Source organism: Engystomops pustulosus, unplaced genomic scaffold (genome assembly GCF_040894005.1).
Source record: "Engystomops pustulosus unplaced genomic scaffold, aEngPut4.maternal MAT_SCAFFOLD_122, whole genome shotgun sequence".
Classification (NCBI taxonomy): Eukaryota; Metazoa; Chordata; class Amphibia; order Anura; family Leptodactylidae; genus Engystomops; species Engystomops pustulosus.
The window spans coordinates 235,661-257,255 of NW_027285003.1; the positions used below are offsets into that span (position 1 = coordinate 235,661).

The 21,595-nt window shown below is 44.2% G+C and overlaps 1 protein-coding gene across 1 annotated transcript in view; it reads left to right on the top strand.

Annotated features, from left to right (window-relative positions):
- Window positions 1-16,888, top strand: part of LOC140108379 (fish-egg lectin-like) — a 66,627-nt gene extending 49,739 nt beyond the window's left edge. Inside the window, exon 4 of the mRNA XM_072131696.1 lies at window positions 16,617-16,888. Within this exon, the coding sequence (XP_071987797.1) occupies window positions 16,617-16,782 (166 nt within the window). The 3' untranslated portion in view covers window positions 16,783-16,888. The remainder of the gene's footprint in view (window positions 1-16,616) is intronic.
- Window positions 16,889-21,595: the final 4,707 nt, after the last annotated feature.

A 21,595-nucleotide genomic window follows, 5' to 3' on the forward strand; every position in this document is an offset into this window, starting at 1 on the left:
AGCTCACTACATACAGATTATACATCACCACTAGGGATAGCTCACTACATACAGATTATACACCACCACTAGGGGGAGCTCACTACATACAGATTATACATCACCACTAGGGGGAGCTCACTACATACAGATTATACACCACCACTAGGGGGAGGTCACTACATACACATTATACACCACAACTAGGGAGAGATCACTACATACACATTATACACCACCACTAGGGGGAGATCACTACATACACATTATACACCACCACTAGGGGGAGCTCACTACATACACATTATACACCACCACGAGGAGCAGATCACTACATACACATTATACACCACCACTAGGGGGAGATCACTACATACACATTATACACCACCACTAGGGGGAGCTCACTACATACACATTATACACCACCACTAGGGGGAGATCACTACATACAGATTATACACCACCACTAGGAGATCACTACATACAGATTATACACCACCACTAGGAGGCGCTCACTACATACAGATTATACATCACCACTAGGAGGAGATCACTACATACACATTATACACCACCACTAGGGGGAGATCACTACATACACATTATACACCACCACTAGGGGGAGATCACTACATACACATTATACACCACCACTAGGGGGAGATCACTACATACAGATTATACACCACCATTAGGAGATCACTACATACAGATTATACACCACCACTAGGAGGAGATCACTACATACACATTATACACCACCACTAGGGGGAGATCACTACATACAGATTATACACCACCACTAGGGGGAGATCACTACATACACATTATACACCACCACTAGGGGGAGCTCACTACATACAGATTATACACCACCACTAGGGGGAGATCACTACATGCAGATTATACACCACCACTAGGAGGAGATCACTACATACAGATTATACACCACCACTAGGGGGAGATCACTACATACACATTATACACCACCACTAGGGGGGAGATCACTACATACACATTATACACCAACACTAGGAGGAGATCACTACATACAGATTATACACCACCACTAGGGGGAGCTCACTACATACAGATTATACACCACCACTAGGGGGAGATCACTACATACAGATTATACACCACCACTAGGGGGAGCTCACTACATACAGATTATACACCACCACTAGGGGGAGCTCACTACATACAGATTATACACCACCACTAGGGGGAGATCACTACATACAGATTATACACCACCACTAGGGGGAGCTCACTACATACAGATTATACACCACCACTAGGGGGAGCTCACTACATACAGATTATACACCACCACTAGGGGGAGATCACTACATACAGATTATACACCACCACTAGGGGGAGATCACTACATACAGATTATACACCACCACTAGGGGGAGCTCACTACATACAGATTATACACCACCACTAGGGGGAGATCACTACATACAGATTATACACCACCACTAGGGGGAGCTCACTACATACAGATTATACACCACCACTAGGGGGAGCTCACTACATACAGATTATACACCACCACTAGGGGGAGCTCACTACATACAGATTATACACCACCACTAGGGGGAGATCACTACATACAGATTATACACCACCACTAGGGGGAGCTCACTACATACAGATTATACACCACCACTAGGGGGAGCTCACTACATACAGATTATACACCACCACTAGGGGGAGATCACTACATACAGATTATACACCACCACTAGGGGGAGATCACTACATACAGATTATACACCACCACTAGGGGGAGATCACTACATACACATTATACACCACCACTAGGGGGAGATCACTACATACACATTATACACCACCACTAGGGGGAGATCACTACATACACATTATACACCACCACTAGGGGGAGATCACTACATACAGATTATACACCACCACTAGGGGGAGATCACTACATACAGATTATACACCACCACTAGGGGGAGATCTCTACATACAGATTATACACCACCACTAGGGGGAGATCGCTACATACAGATTATACACCACCACTAGGGGGAGATCACTACATACAGATTATACACCACCACTAGGAGGAGATCACTACATACAGATTATACACCACCACTAGGAGGAGCTCACTACATACAGATTATACACCACCACTAGGAGGAGATCACTACATACAGATTATACACCACCTCTAGAGGGAGATCACTACATACACATTATACACCACCACTAGGGGGAGATCACTACATACACATTATACACCACCACTAGGGGGAGATCACTACATACAGATTATACACCACCACTAGGGGGAGCTCACTATATACACATTATACACCACCACTAGGGGGAGATCACTACATACACATTATACACCACCACTAGGGGGGGATCACTACATACACAGTATACACCACCACTAGGGGGGGATCACTACATACACATTATACACCACCACTAGGAGGAGATCACTACATACACATTATACACCACCACTAGGAGGAGATCACTACATACAGATTATACACCACCACTAGGGGGAGATCACTACATACAGATTATACATCACCACTAGGAGGAGATCACTACATACAGATTATACACCACCACTAGGGGGAGATCACTACATACACATTATACACCACCACTAGGGGGAGATCACTACATACAGATTATACACCACCACTAGGGGGAGATCACTACATACAGATTATACACCACCACTAGGGGGAGATCACTACATACACATTATACACCACCACTAGGGGGAGATCACTACATACAGATTATACACCACCACTAGGGGGAGATCACTACATACAGATTATACACCACCACTAGGGGAAGCTCACTACATACAGATTATACACCACCACTAGGAGGAGATCACTACATACAGATTATACACCACCACTAGGGGGAGCTCACTACATACAGATTATACACCACCACTAGGGGGAGATCACTATATACAGATTATACACCATCACTAGGAGGAGATCACTACATACACAATATACACCACCACTTGGGGGAGATCACTACATACACATTATACACCACCACTAGGGGGAGATCACTACATACACATTATACACCACCACTAGGAGGAGATCACTACATACAGATTATACACCACCACTAGGGGGAGATCACTACATACACATTATACACCACCACTAGGGGGAGATCACTGCATACAGATTATACACCATTACTACATACAGATTATACACCACCACTAGGGGGAGATCACTACATACACATTATACACCACCACTAGGGGGAGCTCACTACATACACATTATACACGACCCCTAGAGGGAGATCACTACATACAGATTATACACCACCACTAGGGGGAGCTCATTACATACAGATTATACACCATCACTAGGGGGAGATCACTACATACACATTATACAACACCACTAGGAGGAAATCACTACATACAGATTATACACCACCGCTAGGGGAAGCTCACTACATACAGATTATAGACCATCACTAGGGGAAGATCACTACATACAGATTATACACCACTACTAGGAGGAGATCACTACATACACATTATACACCACCACTAGGGGGAGCTCACTACATACAGATTATACACCATCACTAGGGGGAGATCACTACATACAGATTATACATCACCACTAGGAGGAGATCACTACATACAGATTATACACCACCACTAGGAGGAGATCACTACATACAGATTATACACCACCACTAGGAGGAGATCACTACATACAGATTATACACCACCACTAGGGGGAGCTCACTACATACAGATTATACACCACCACTAGGAGGAGATCACTACATACAGATTATACACCACCACTAGGGGGAGATCACTACATACAGATTATACACCACCACTAGGGGGAGATCACTACATACAGATTATACACCACCACTAGGGGGAGATCACTACATACAGATTATACACCACCACTAGGGGGAGATCACTACATACAGATTATACACCACCACTAGGGGGAGATCACTACATACAGATTTTACATCACCACTAGGGGGAGATCACTACATACAGATTATACACCACCACTAGGGGGAGATCACTACATACAGATTATACCCCACCACTAGGGGGAGATCACTACATACAGATTATACACCACCACAAGGAGGAGATCACTACATACAGATTATACACCACCACTAGGAGGAGATCACTACATACAGATTATACACCACCACTAGGGGGAGATCACTACATACAGATTATACACCACCATTAGGGGGAGATCACTACATACAGATTATACACCACCACTAGGGGAAGCTCACTACATACACATTATACACCAGCACTAGGGGGAGATCACTACATACAGATTATACATCACCACTAGGAGGAGATCACTACATACATATTATACACCACCACTAGGAGGAGATCACTACATACAGATTATACATCACCACTAGGAGGAGATCACTACATACAGATTATACACCACCACTAGGGGGAGATCACTACATACAGATTATACACCACCACTAGGGGGAGATCACTACATACACATTATACACCAGCACTAGGAGGAGATCACTACATACAGATTATACATCACCACTAGGAGGAGATCACTACATACAAATTATACACCACCACTAGGGGGAGATCACTACATACAGATTATACACCACCACTAGGAGGAGATCACTACATACAGATTATACACCACCACTAGGGGGAGATCACTACATACACATTATACACCACCACTAGGAGGAGATCACTACATACAGATTATACATCACCACTAGGAGGAGATCACTACATACAGATTATACACCACCACTAGGGGGAGATCACTACATACAGATTATACACCACCACTAGGGGGAGATCACTACATACAGATTATACACCACCACTAGGAGGAGATCACTACATACAGATTATACACCACCACTAGGGGGAGATCACTACATACAGATTATACACCACCACTAGGGGGAGATCACTACATACAGATTATACATCACCACTAGGAGGAGATCACTACATACATATTATACACCACCACTAGGAGGAGATCACTACATACAGATTATATACCACCACTAGGAGGAGATCACTACATACAGATTATACATCACCACTAGGAGGAGATCACTACATACTTATTATACACCACCACTAGGGGGAGATCACTACATACAGGTTATACACCACTACTAGGGGGAGATCACTACATACACATTATACACCACCACATACAGATTATACACCACCACTAGGAGGAGATCACTACATACAGATTATACACCACCACTAGGGGGAGATCACTACATACAGATTATACACCACCACTAGGAGGAGATCACTACATACAGATTATACACCACCACTAGGGGGAGATCACTACATACAGATTATACACCACCACTAGGGGGAGATCACTACATACAGATTGTACACCACCACTAGGGGGAGATCACTACATACAGATTATACACCACCACTAGGGGGAGCTCACTACATACAGATTATACACCACCACTAGGGGGAGATCACTACATACAGATTGTACACCACCACTAGGGGGAGATCACTACATACAGATTATACACCACCACTAGGGGGAGCTCACTACATACAGATTATACATCACCACTAGGGGGAGATCACTATATACAGATTATACACCATCACTAGGAGGAGATCACTACATACACATTATACACCACCACTAGGAGGAGATCACTACATACAGATTATACACCACCACTAGGGGGAGATCACTACATACACATTATACACCACCACTAGGGGGAGCTCACTACATACACATTATACACCACCACTAGGGGGAGATCACTGCATACAGATTATACACCATCACTACATACAGATTATACACCACCACTAGGGGGAGATCACTACATACACATTATACACCACCACTAGTGGGAGCTCACTACATACACATTATACACGACCCCTAGAGGGAGATCACTACATATAGATTATACACCACCACTAGGGGGAGCTCACTACATACAGATTATACACCATCACTAGGGGGAGATCACTACATACACATTATACACCACCACTAGGAGGAAATCACTACATACAGATTATACACCACCGCTAGGGGAAGCTCACTACATACAGATTATACACCATCACTAGGGGAAGATCACTACATACAGATTATACACCATCACTAGGGGGAGATCACTACATACAGATTATACATCACCACTAGGAGGAGATCACTACATACACATTATACACCACCACTAGGAGGAGATCACTACATACAGATTATACACCACCACTAGGAGGAGATCACTACATACAGATTATACACCACCACTAGGGGGAGCTCACTACATACAGATTATACACCACCACTAGGAGGAGATCACTACATACAGATTATACACCACCACTAGGGGGAGATCACTACATACAGATTATACACCACCACTAGGGGGAGATCACTACATACAGATTATACAACTCCACTAGGGGGAGATCACTACATACAGATTATACACCACCACTAGGGGGAGATCACTACATACAGATTATACACCACCACTAGGGGGAGATCACTACATACAAATTATACACCACCACAAGGAGGAGATCACTACATACAGATTATACACCACCACTAGGAGGAGATCACTACATACAGATTATACACCACCACTAGGGGGAGATCACTACATACAGATTATACACCACCACTAGGGGGAGACCACTACATACAGATTATACACCACCACTAGGGGGAGATCACTACATACATATTATACACCACCACTAGGGGGAGATCACTACATACAGGTTATACACCACTACTAGGGGGAGATCACTACATAAACATTATACACCACCACATACAGATTATACACCACCACTAGGAGGAGATCACTACATACAGATTATACATCACCACTAGGAGGAGATCACTACATACAGATTATACACCACCACTAGGGGGAGATCACTACATACAGATTATACACCACCACTAGGAGGAGATCACTACATACAGATTATACACCACCACTAGGAGGAGATCACTACATACAGATTATACACCACCACTAGGGGGAGATCACTACATACACATTATACACCACCACTAGGGGGGAGATCACTACATACACATTATACACCAACACTAGGAGGAGATCACTACATACAGATTATACACCACCACTAGGGGGAGCTCACTACATACAGATTATACACCACCACTAGGGGGAGATCACTACATACAGATTATACACCACCACTAGGGGGAGATCACTACATACAGATTATACACCACCACTAGGGGGAGCTCACTACATACAGATTATACACCACCACTAGGGGGAGCTCACTACATACAGATTATACACCACCACTAGGGGGAGATCACTACATACAGATTATACACCACCACTAGGGGGAGATCACTACATACAGATTATACACCACCACTAGGGGGAGCTCACTACATACAGATTATACACCACCACTAGGGGGAGATCACTACATACAGATTATACACCACCACTAGGGGGAGCTCACTACATACAGATTATACACCACCACTAGGGGGAGCTCACTACATACAGATTATACACCACCACTAGGGGGAGCTCACTACATACAGATTATACACCACCACTAGGGGGAGATCACTACATACAGATTATACACCACCACTAGGGGGAGCTCACTACATACAGATTATACACCACCACTAGGGGGAGCTCACTACATACAGATTATACACCACCACTAGGGGGAGATCACTACATACAGATTATACACCACCACTAGGGGGAGATCACTGCATACAGATTATACACCACCACTAGGGGGAGATCACTACATACACATTATACACCACCACTAGGGGGAGATCACTACATACACATTATACACCACCACTAGGGGGAGATCACTACATACACATTATACACCACCACTAGGGGGAGATCACTACATACAGATTATACACCACCACTAGGGGGAGATCACTACATACAGATTATACACCACCACTAGGGGGAGATCGCTACATACAGATTATACACCACCACTAGGGGGAGATCGCTACATACAGATTATACACCACCACTAGGGGGAGATCACTACATACAGATTATACACCACCACTAGGAGGAGATCACTACATACAGATTATACACCACCACTAGGGGGAGATCACTACATACAGATTATACACCACCACTAGGGGGAGCTCACTACATACACATTATACACCACCACTAGGGGGAGATCACTGCATACAGATTATACACCATTACTACATACAGATTATACACCACCACTAGGGGGAGATCACTACATACACATTATACACCACCACTAGGGGGAGCTCACTACATACACATTATACACGACCCCTAGAGGGAGATCACTACATACAGATTATACACCACCACTAGGGGGAGCTCACTACATACAGATTATACACCATCACTAGGGGGAGATCACTACATACACATTATACACCACCACTAGGAGGAAATCACTACATACAGATAATACACCACCGCTAGGGGAAGCTCACTACATACAGATTATACACCATCACTAGGGGAAGATCACTACATACAGATTATACACCACTACTAGGAGGAGATCACTACATACACATTATACACCACCACTAGGGGGAGCTCACTACATACAGATTATACACCATCACTAGGGGGAGATCACTACATACAGATTATACATCACCACTAGGAGGAGATCACTACATACAGATTATACACCACCACTAGGAGGAGATCACTACATACAGATTATACACCACCACTAGGAGGAGATCACTACATACAGATTATACACCACCACTAGGGGGAGCTCACTACATACAGATTATACACCACCACTAGGAGGAGATCACTACATACAGATTATACACCACCACTAGGGGGAGATCACTACATACAGATTATACACCACCACTAGGGGGAGATCACTACATACAGATTATACACCACCACTAGGGGGAGATCACTACATACAGATTATACACCACCACTAGGGGGAGATCACTACATACAGATTATACACCACCACTAGGGGGAGATCACTACATACAGATTTTACATCACCACTAGGGGGAGATCACTACATACAGATTATACACCACCACTAGGGGGAGATCACTACATACAGATTATACCCCACCACTAGGGGGAGATCACTACATACAGATTATACACCACCACAAGGAGGAGATCACTACATACAGATTATACACCACCACTAGGAGGAGATCACTACATACAGATTATACACCACCACTAGGGGGAGATCACTACATACAGATTATACACCACCATTAGGGGGAGATCACTACATACAGATTATACACCACCACTAGGGGAAGCTCACTACATACACATTATACACCAGCACTAGGGGGAGATCACTACATACAGATTATACATCACCACTAGGAGGAGATCACTACATACATATTATACACCACCACTAGGAGGAGATCACTACATACAGATTATACATCACCACTAGGAGGAGATCACTACATACAGATTATACACCACCACTAGGGGGAGATCACTACATACAGATTATACACCACCACTAGGGGGAGATCACTACATACACATTATACACCAGCACTAGGAGGAGATCACTACATACAGATTATACATCACCACTAGGAGGAGATCACTACATACAGATTATACACCACCACTAGGGGGAGATCACTACATACAGATTATACACCACCACTAGGAGGAGATCACTACATACAGATTATACACCACCACTAGGGGGAGATCACTACATACACATTATACACCACCACTAGGAGGAGATCACTACATACAGATTATACATCACCACTAGGAGGAGATCACTACATACAGATTATACACCACCACTAGGGGGAGATCACTACATACAGATTATACACCACCACTAGGGGGAGATCACTACATACAGATTATACACCACCACTAGGAGGAGATCACTACATACAGATTATACACCACCACTAGGGGGAGATCACTACATACAGATTATACACCACCACTAGGGGGAGATCACTACATACAGATTATACATCACCACTAGGAGGAGATCACTACATACATATTATACACCACCACTAGGAGGAGATCACTACATACAGATTATATACCACCACTAGGAGGAGATCACTACATACAGATTATACATCACCACTAGGAGGAGATCACTACATACTTATTATACACCACCACTAGGGGGAGATCACTACATACAGGTTATACACCACTACTAGGGGGAGATCACTACATACACATTATACACCACCACATACAGATTATACACCACCACTAGGAGGAGATCACTACATACAGATTATACACCACCACTAGGGGGAGATCACTACATACAGATTATACACCACCACTAGGAGGAGATCACTACATACAGATTATACACCACCACTAGGGGGAGATCACTACATACAGATTATACACCACCACTAGGGGGAGATCACTACATACAGATTGTACACCACCACTAGGGGGAGATCACTACATACAGATTATACACCACCACTAGGGGGAGCTCACTACATACAGATTATACACCACCACTAGGGGGAGATCACTACATACAGATTGTACACCACCACTAGGGGGAGATCACTACATACAGATTATACACCACCACTAGGGGGAGCTCACTACATACAGATTATACACCACCACTAGGGGGAGATCACTATATACAGATTATACACCATCACTAGGAGGAGATCACTACATACACATTATACACCACCACTAGGAGGAGATCACTACATACAGATTATACACCACCACTAGGGGGAGATCACTACATACACATTATACACCACCACTAGGGGGAGCTCACTACATACACATTATACACCACCACTAGGGGGAGATCACTGCATACAGATTATACACCATCACTACATACAGATTATACACCACCACTAGGGGGAGATCACTACATACACATTATACACCACCACTAGTGGGAGCTCACTACATACACATTATACACGACCCCTAGAGGGAGATCACTACATATAGATTATACACCACCACTAGGGGGAGCTCACTACATACAGATTATACACCATCACTAGGGGGAGATCACTACATACACATTATACACCACCACTAGGAGGAAATCACTACATACAGATTATACACCACCGCTAGGGGAAGCTCACTACATACAGATTATACACCATCACTAGGGGAAGATCACTACATACAGATTATACACCATCACTAGGGGGAGATCACTACATACAGATTATACATCACCACTAGGAGGAGATCACTACATACACATTATACACCACCACTAGGAGGAGATCACTACATACAGATTATACACCACCACTAGGAGGAGATCACTACATACAGATTATACACCACCACTAGGGGGAGCTCACTACATACAGATTATACACCACCACTAGGAGGAGATCACTACATACAGATTATACACCACCACTAGGGGGAGATCACTACATACAGATTATACACCACCACTAGGGGGAGATCACTACATACAGATTATACAACTCCACTAGGGGGAGATCACTACATACAGATTATACACCACCACTAGGGGGAGATCACTACATACAGATTATACACCACCACTAGGGGGAGATCACTACATACAAATTATACACCACCACAAGGAGGAGATCACTACATACAGATTATACACCACCACTAGGAGGAGATCACTACATACAGATTATACACCACCACTAGGGGGAGATCACTACATACAGATTATACACCACCACTAGGGGGAGACCACTACATACAGATTATACACCACCACTAGGGGGAGATCACTACATACATATTATACACCACCACTAGGGGGAGATCACTACATACAGGTTATACACCACTACTAGGGGGAGATCACTACATAAACATTATACACCACCACATACAGATTATACACCACCACTAGGAGGAGATCACTACATACAGATTATACATCACCACTAGGAGGAGATCACTACATACAGATTATACACCACCACTAGGGGGAGATCACTACATACAGATTATACACCACCACTAGGAGGAGATCACTACATACAGATTATACACCACCACTAGGGGGAGATCACTACATACAGATTATACACCACCACTAGGGGGAGATCACTACATACAGATTATACACCACCACTAGGGGGAGATCACTACATACAGATTATACACCACCACTAGGGGGAGCTCACTACATACAGATTATACACCACCACTAGGGGGAGATCACTATATACAGATTATACACCATCACTAGGAGGAGATCACTACATACACAATATACACCACCACTTGGGGGAGATCACTACATACACATTATACACCACCACTAGGGGGAGATCACTGCATACAGATTATACACCATCACTACATACAGATTATGCACCACCACTAGGGGGAGATCACTACATACACATTATACACCACCACTAGGGGGAGCTCACTACATACACATTATACACGACCCCTAGTGGGAGATCACTACATACAGATTATACACCATCACTAGGGGGAGATCACTACATACAGATTATACACCACCACTAGGAGGAAATCACTACATACAGATTATACACCACCGCTAGGGGAAGCTCACTACATACAGATTATACACCATCACTAGGGGGAGATCACTACATACAGATTATACATCACCACTAGGAGGAGATCACTACATACAGATTACACACCACCACTAGGAGGAGATCACTACATACAGATTATACACCACCACTAGGAGGAGATCACTACATACAGATTATACACCACCACTAGGGGGAGCTCACTACATACAGATTATACACCACCACTAGGGGGAGATCACTACATACACATTATACACCACCACTAGGGGGAGATCACTACATACAAATTATACACCACCACAAGGAGGAGATCACTACATACAGATTATACACCACCACTAGGAGGAGATCACTACATACAGATTATACACCACCACTAGGGGGAGATCACTACATACAGATTATACACCACCACTAGGGGGAGATCACTACATACAGATTATACACCACCACTAGGGGGAGATCACTACATACAGATTATACACCACCACTAGGGGGAGATCACTACATACAGATTATACATCACCACTAGGGGGAGATCACTACATACAGATTATACACCACCACTAGGGGGAGATCACTACATACAGATTATACCCCACCACTAGGGGGAGATCACTACATACACATTATACACCACCACTAGGGGGAGCTCACTACATACAGATTATACACCACCACAAGGAGGAGATCACTACATACAGATTATACACCACCACTAGGAGGAGATCACTACATACAGATTATACACCACCACTAGGGGGAGATCACTACATACAGATTATACACCACCATAAGGGGGAGATCACTACATACAGATTTTACACCACCACTAGGGGAAGCTCACTACATACACATTATACACCACCACTAGGGGGAGATCACTACATACACATTATACACCACCACTAGGGGGAGATCACTACATACAGATTATACATCACCACTAGGAGGAGATCACTACATACATATTATACACCACCACTAGGAGGAGATCACTACATACAGATTATATACCACCACTAGGAGGAGATCACTACATACAGATTATACATCACCACTAGGAGGAGATCACTACATACATATTATACTCCACCACTAGGGGGAGATCACTACATGCACATTATACACCACCACTAGGAGGAGATCCCTACATACAGATTATACACCACCACTAGGAGGAGATCACTACATACAGATTATACACCACTACTAGGGGGAGATCACTACATACAGATTATACACCACCACTAGGGGGAGATCACTACATACAGATTATACATCACCACTAGGAGGAGATCACTACATACATATTATACACCACCACAAGGAGGAGATCACTACATACAGATTATATACCACCACTAGGAGGAGATCACTACATACAGATTATACATCACCACTAGGAGGAGATCACTACATACATATTATACACCACCACTAGGGGGAGATCACTACATACAGATTATACACCACTACTAGGGGGAGATCACTACATACACATTATACACCACCACATACAGATTATACACCACCACTAGGAGGAGATCACTACATACAGATTATACATCACCACTAGGAGGAGATCACTACATACATATTATACACCACCACTAGGGGGAGATCACTACATACAGATTATACACCACCACTAGGAGGAGATCACTACATACAGATTATACACCACCACTAGGAGGAGATCACTACATACAGATTATACACCACCACTAGGAGGAGATCACTACATACAGATTATACACCACCACTAGGGGGAGATCACTACATACAGATTATACACCACCACTAGGGGGAGATCACTACATACAGATTATACACCACCACTAGGGGGGGATCACTACATACAGATTATACACCACCACTAGGAGGAGATCACTACATACAGATTATACACCACCACTAGGGGGAGATCACTACATACAGATTATACACCACCACTAGGGGGAGATCACTACATACAGATTATACACCACCACTAGGGGGAGATCACTACATACAGATTATACACCACCACTAGGGGGGGATCACTACATACAGATTATACACCACCACTAGGAGGAGATCACTACATACAGATTATAGACCACCACTAGGGGGAGATCACTACATACAGATTATACACCACCACTAGGGGAGATCACTACATACAGATTATACACCACCACTAGGGGGAGATCACTACATACAGATTATACACCACCACTAGGGGGGGATCACTACATACAGATTATACACCACCACTAGGAGGAGATCACTACATACAGATTATACACCACCACTAGGGGGAGATCACTACATACAGATTATACACCACCACTAGGGGGAGATCACTACATACAGATTATACACCACCACTAGGAGGAGATCACTACATACAGATTATACACCACCACTAGGGGGAGATCACTACATACAGATTATACACCACCACTAGGGGGAGATCACTACATACAGATTATACACCACCACTAGGGGGGGATCACTACATACAGATTATACACCACCACTAGGGGGAGATCACTACATACACATTATACACCACCACTAGGAGGAGATCACTACATACAGATTATACACCACCACTAGGAGGAGATCACTACATACAGATTATACACCACCACTAGGAGGAGATCACTACATACAGATTATACACCACCACTAGGGGGAGATCACTACATACAGATTATACACCACCACTAGGAGGAGATCACTACATACAGATTATACACCACCACTAGGAGGAGATCACTACATACACATTATACACCACCACTAGGAGGAGATCACTACATACAGATTATACACCACCACTAGGGGGAGATCACTACATACACATTATACACCACCACTAGGGGGAGATCACTACATACAGATTATACACCACCACTAGGAGGAGATCACTATATACAGATTATACACCACCACTAGGAGGAGATCACTACATACAGATTATACACCACCACTAGGGGGAGATCACTACATACAGATTATACACCACCACTAGGGGGAGATCACTATATACAGATTATACACCACCACTAGGGGGAGATCACTAGATACAGATTATACAACACCACTAGGAGGAGCTCACTACATACAGATTATACACCACCACTAGGGGGAGATCACTACATACAGATTATACACCACCACTAGGAGGAGATCACTACATACACATTATACACCACCACTAGGAGGAGATCACTACATACAGATTATACACCACCACTAGGGGGAGATCACTACATACACATTATACACCACCACTAGGGGGAGATCACTACATACACATTATACACCACCACTAGGAGGAGATCACTACATACAGATTATACATCACCACTAGGGGGAGATCACTACATACAGATTATACACCACCACTAGGGGGAGATCACTACATACAGATTATACACCACCACTAGGAGGAGATCACTACATACAGATTATACACCACCACTAGGAGGAGATCACTACATACACATTATACACCACCACTAGGAGGAGATCACTACATACAGATTATACACCACCACTAGGGGGAGATCACTACATACACATTATACACCACCACTAGGAGGAGATCACTACATACAGATTATACACCACCACTAGGGGGAGATCACTACATACAGATTATACACCACCACTAGGGGGAGATCACTACATACACATTATACACCACCACTAGGGGGAGATCACTACATACACATTATACACCACCACTAGGGGGAGATCACTACATACAGATTATACACCACCACTAGGAGGAGATCACTACATACACATTATACACCACCACTAGGGGAGCTGACTTGATCTTCTTAAAATTATATATGTACTACATTTATTATCCAGTTAACCTATATTCTAGTTCTCAGTATCTTGTTCTCTGTATTTTAGGGAAGGTGTCACGGCATCAGCTCCAATTGGAACCTCTTGGAGACGGCTGAATGTTGGCTGCAGCACTTTCAAGCATCTCTCTTACGATCAGGGATACCTATGGCTCATATATACGAATGGCGACATCTACAGGTGCAGAGTCCCAGGTCTCTTTCCCTGTGCATAAGTCCTTGTCATATAAAGGACGCATCTTACATTTTATATATTACTACAAACTTGCTTGGATGTTCTTGGTTTAAAGGATTATAGATTAAAAATATATGTACAAACCTTCAATAAAGGAATAATAAATTTACTGCACTTTAATTTTTGTTGAATTTTTTCTTTTTCAAATAGAAGGTGACTGTATAATCTGTATGTAGTGATCTCCCCCTAGTGGTGGTGTATAATCTGTATGTAGTGATCTCCCCCTAGTGGTGGTGTATAATCTGTATGTAGTGATCTCCCCCTAGTGGTGGTGTATAATGTGTATGTAGTGATCTCCTCCTAGTGGTGGTGTATAATGTGCATGTAGTGATCTCCCCCTAGTGGTGGTGTATAATGTGCATGTAGTGATCTCCCCCTAGTGGTGGTGTATAATCTGTATGTAGTGATCTCCTCCTAGTGGTGGTGTATAATCTGTATGTAGTGATCTCCCCCTAGTGGTGGTGTATAATCTGTATGTAGTGATCTCCCCCTAGTGGTGGTGTATAATGTGTATGTAGTGATCTCCTCCTAGTGGTGGTGTATAATGTGTATGTAGTGATCTCCTCCTAGTGGTGGTGTATAATGTGTATGTAGTGATCTCCTCCTAGTGGTGGTGTATAATGTGTATGTAGTGATCTCCTCCTAGTGGTGGTGTATAATGTGCATGTAGTGATCTCCTCCTAGTGGTGGTGTATAATGTGTATGTAGTGATCTCCCCCTAGTGGTGGTGTATAATGTGTATGTAGTGATCTCCTCCTAGTGGTGGTGTATAATCTGTATGTAGTGATCTCCTCCTAGTGGTGGTGTATAATGTGTATGTAGTGATCTCCTCCTAGTGGTGGTGTATAATGTGTATGTAGTGATCTCCTCCTAGTGGTGGTGTATAATCTGTATGTAGTGATCTCCCCCTAGTGGTGGTGTATAATCTGTATGTAGTGATCTCCTCCTAGTGGTGGTGTATAATGTGTATGTAGTGATCTCCCCCTAGTGGTGATGTATAATCTGTATGTAGTGATCTCCTCCTAGTGGTGGTGTATAATCTGTATGTAGTGATCTCCCCCTAGTGGTGGTGTATAATCTGTATGTAGTGATCTCCCCCTAGTGGTGGTGTATAATGTGTATGTAGTGATCTCCTCCTAGTGGTGGTGTATAATCTGTATGTAGTGATCTCCTCCTAGTGGTGTTGTATAATCTGTATGTAGTGATCTCCCCCTAGTGGTGGTGTATAATCTGTATGTAGTGATCTCCCCCTAGTGGTGGTGTATAATGTGTATGTAGTGATCTCCCCCTAGTGGTGGTGTATAATCTGTATGTAGTGATCTCCCCCTAGTGGTGGTGTATAATCTGTATGTAGTGATCTCCCCCTACTGGTGGTGTATAATCTGTATGTAGTGATCTCCTCCTAGTGGTGGTGTATAATGTGTATGTAGTGATCTCCTCCTAGTGGTGGTGTATAATGTGTATGTAGTGATCTCCTCCTAGTGGTAGTGTATAATCTGTATGTAGTGATCTCCTCCTAGTGGTGGTGTATAATGTGTATGTAGTGATCTCCTCCTAGTGGTGGTGTATAATGTGTATGTAGTGATCTCCCCCTAGTGGTGGTGTATAATGTGTATGTAGTGATCTCCCCCTAGTGGTGGTGTATAATGTGTATGTAGTGATCTCCCCCTAGTGGTGGTGTATAATCTGTATGTAGTAAACTCTCCCTAGTGGTGGTGTATAATTTGTATGTAGTGATCTCCTCCTAGTGGTGATGTATAATGTGTATGTAGTGATCTCCTCCTAGTGGTGGTGTATAATGTGTATGTAATGATCTCCCCCTAGTGGTGGTGTATAATGTGTATGTAGTGATCTCCTCCTAGTGGTGGTGTATAATCTGTATGTAGTGATCTCCCCCTAGTGGTGGTGTATAATGTGTATGTAGTGATCTCCTCCTAGTGGTGGTGTATAATGTGTATGTAGTGATCTCCCCCTAGTGGTGGTGTATAATGTGTATGTAGTGATCTCCTCCTAGTGGTGGTGTATAATGTGTATGTAGTGATCTCCCCCTAGTGGTGGTGTATAATGTATATGTAGTGATCTCCCCCTAGTGGTGGTGTATAATGTGTATGTAGTGATCTCCACCTAGTGCTGGTGTATAATGTGTATGTAGTGATCTCCTCCTAGTGGTGGTGTATAATCTGTATGTAGTGATCTCCCCCTAGTGGTGGTGTATAATGTGTATGTAGTGATCTCCCCCTAGTGGTGGTGTATAATGTGTATGTAGTGATCTCCCCCTAGTGGTGGTGTATAATGTGTATGTAGTGATCTCCCCCTAGTGGTGGTGTATAATGTAAAGATACAAATTATCCTGCTCACAATCCACTATGCTTGCAGCAATACATCCACATACAGCCGCCTCAACCCCCAGTAATACACCCACATACAGCCGCCTAGTAATAAAGCTCCCTCACCCCCCAGTAACACAGCCACATACAGCCGCCTCACCCCCCAGTAACACAGCCACATACAGCCGACTCACCCCCCAGTAACACAGCCGACTCACCCCCCAGTAACACAGCCGACTCACCCCCCAGTAACACAGCCGACTCACCCCCCAGTAACACAGCCGACTCACCCCCCAGTAACACAGCCGACTCACCCCCCAGTAACACAGCCGACTCACCCCACAGAAACACAGCCGACTTACCCCCCAGTAACACAGCCGACTCACCCCCCAGTAACACAGCCGACTCACCCCCCAGTAACACAGCCGACTCACCCCCCAGTAACACAGCCGACTCACCCCCCAGTAACACAGCCGACTCACCCCCCAGTAACACAGCCGACTCACCCCCAGTAACACAGCCGACTCACCCCCCAGTAACACAGCCACATACAGCCGACTCACCCCCCAGTAACACAGCCACATACAGCCGCCTCACCCCCCAGTAACTCAGCCACATACAGCCGCCTCACCCCCCAGTAACACAGCCACATACAGCCGCCTCACCCCCCAGTAACACAGCCACATACAGCCGCCTCACCCTCCAGTAACACAGCCACATACAGCCGCCTCACCCCCCAGTAACACAGCCACATACAGCCGCCTCACCCTCCAGTAACACAGCCACATACAGCCACCTCGCCCCCTGCAGTACATCTATATACAGTCTCCTCGCCCCCTGCAGTACATCTATATACAGTCTCCTCGCCCCCTGCAGAGTATCTATATACAGTCTCCTCGCCCCCTGCAGTACATCTATATACAGTCTCCTCGCCCCCTGCAGTACATCTATATACAGTCTCCTCACCCCCTGCAGTACATCTATATACAGTCTCCTCGCCCTCTGCAGTACATCTATATACAGTCTCCTCGCCCCCTGCAGTACATCTATATACAGTTTCCTCGCCCCCTGCAGTACATCTATATACAGTCTCCTCACCCCCTGCAGTACATCTATATACAGTCACCCCCCCATAGCTAGAGACCCCCAGCCCAGGTTAGATGACCCCCCCTTTTCTTTCACAGACAAAGAACACCCCCCCCCCCCGCTAGCCCCGGGAGCCCCGCCTATAATCCGGCTCTGATAATGTGTATGTAGTGACCTCCCCCTAGTGGTTGTGTATAATCTGTATGTAGTGACCTCCCCCTAGTGGTGGTGTATAATCTGTATGTAGTGACCTCCCCCTAGTGGTGGTGTATAATGTGTATGTAGTGATCTCCTCCTAGTGGTGGTGTATAATCTGTATGTAGTGATCTCCCCCTAGTGGTAGTGTATAATCTGTATGTAGTGATCTCCTCTTAGTGGTGGTGTATAATGTGTATGTAGTGAGCTCCCCCTAGTGGTGGTGTATAATCTGTATGTAGTGATCTCCTCCTAGTGGTGGTGTATAATGTGTATGTAGTGATCTCCTCCTAGTGGTGGTGTATAATCTGTATGTAGTGAGCTCCCCCTAGTGGTGGTGTATAATGTGTATGTAGTGATCTCCTCCTAGTGGTGGTGTATAATCTGTATGTAGTGATCTCCTCCTAGTGGTGGTGTATAATCTGTATGTAGTGATCTCCCCCTAGTGGTGGTGTATAATCTGTATGTAGTGATCTCCCCCTAGTGGTGGTGTATAATGTGTATGTAGTGACCTCCCCCTAGTGGTGGTATATAATCTGTATGTAGTGATTTCCCCCTAGTGGTGGTGTATAATCTGTATGTAGTGAGCTCCTCCTAGTGGTGGTGTATAATGTGTATGTAGTGAGCTCCCCCTAGTGGTGGTGTATAATCTGTATGTAGTGATCTCCCCCTAGTGGTGGTGTATAATATGTATGTAGGGATCTCCCCCTAGTGGTGGTGTATAATCTGTATGTAGTGATCTCCTCCTAGTGGTGGTGTATAATGTGTATGTAGTGATCTCCTCCTAGTGGTGGTGTATAATGTGTATGTAGTGAGCTCCCCCTAGTGGTGGTGTATAATCTGTATGCAGTGATCTCCCCCTAGTGGTGATGTATAATCTGTATGTATTGATCTCCCCCTAGTGGTGGTGTATAATCTGTATGTAGTGAGCTCCTCCTAGTGGTGGTGTATAATCTGTATGTAGTGAGCGCCTCTTAGTAGTGGTGTATAATCTGTATGTAGTGATCTCCCCCTAGTGGTGGTGTATAATCTGTATGTAGTGATCCCCTCCTAGTGGTGATGTATAATCTGTATGTAGTGAGCTCCCCCTAGTGGTGGTGTATAATCTGTATGTAGTGAGCTCCCTCTAGTGGTGGTGTATAATCTGTATGTAGTGATCTCCCCCTAGTGGTGGTGTATAATATG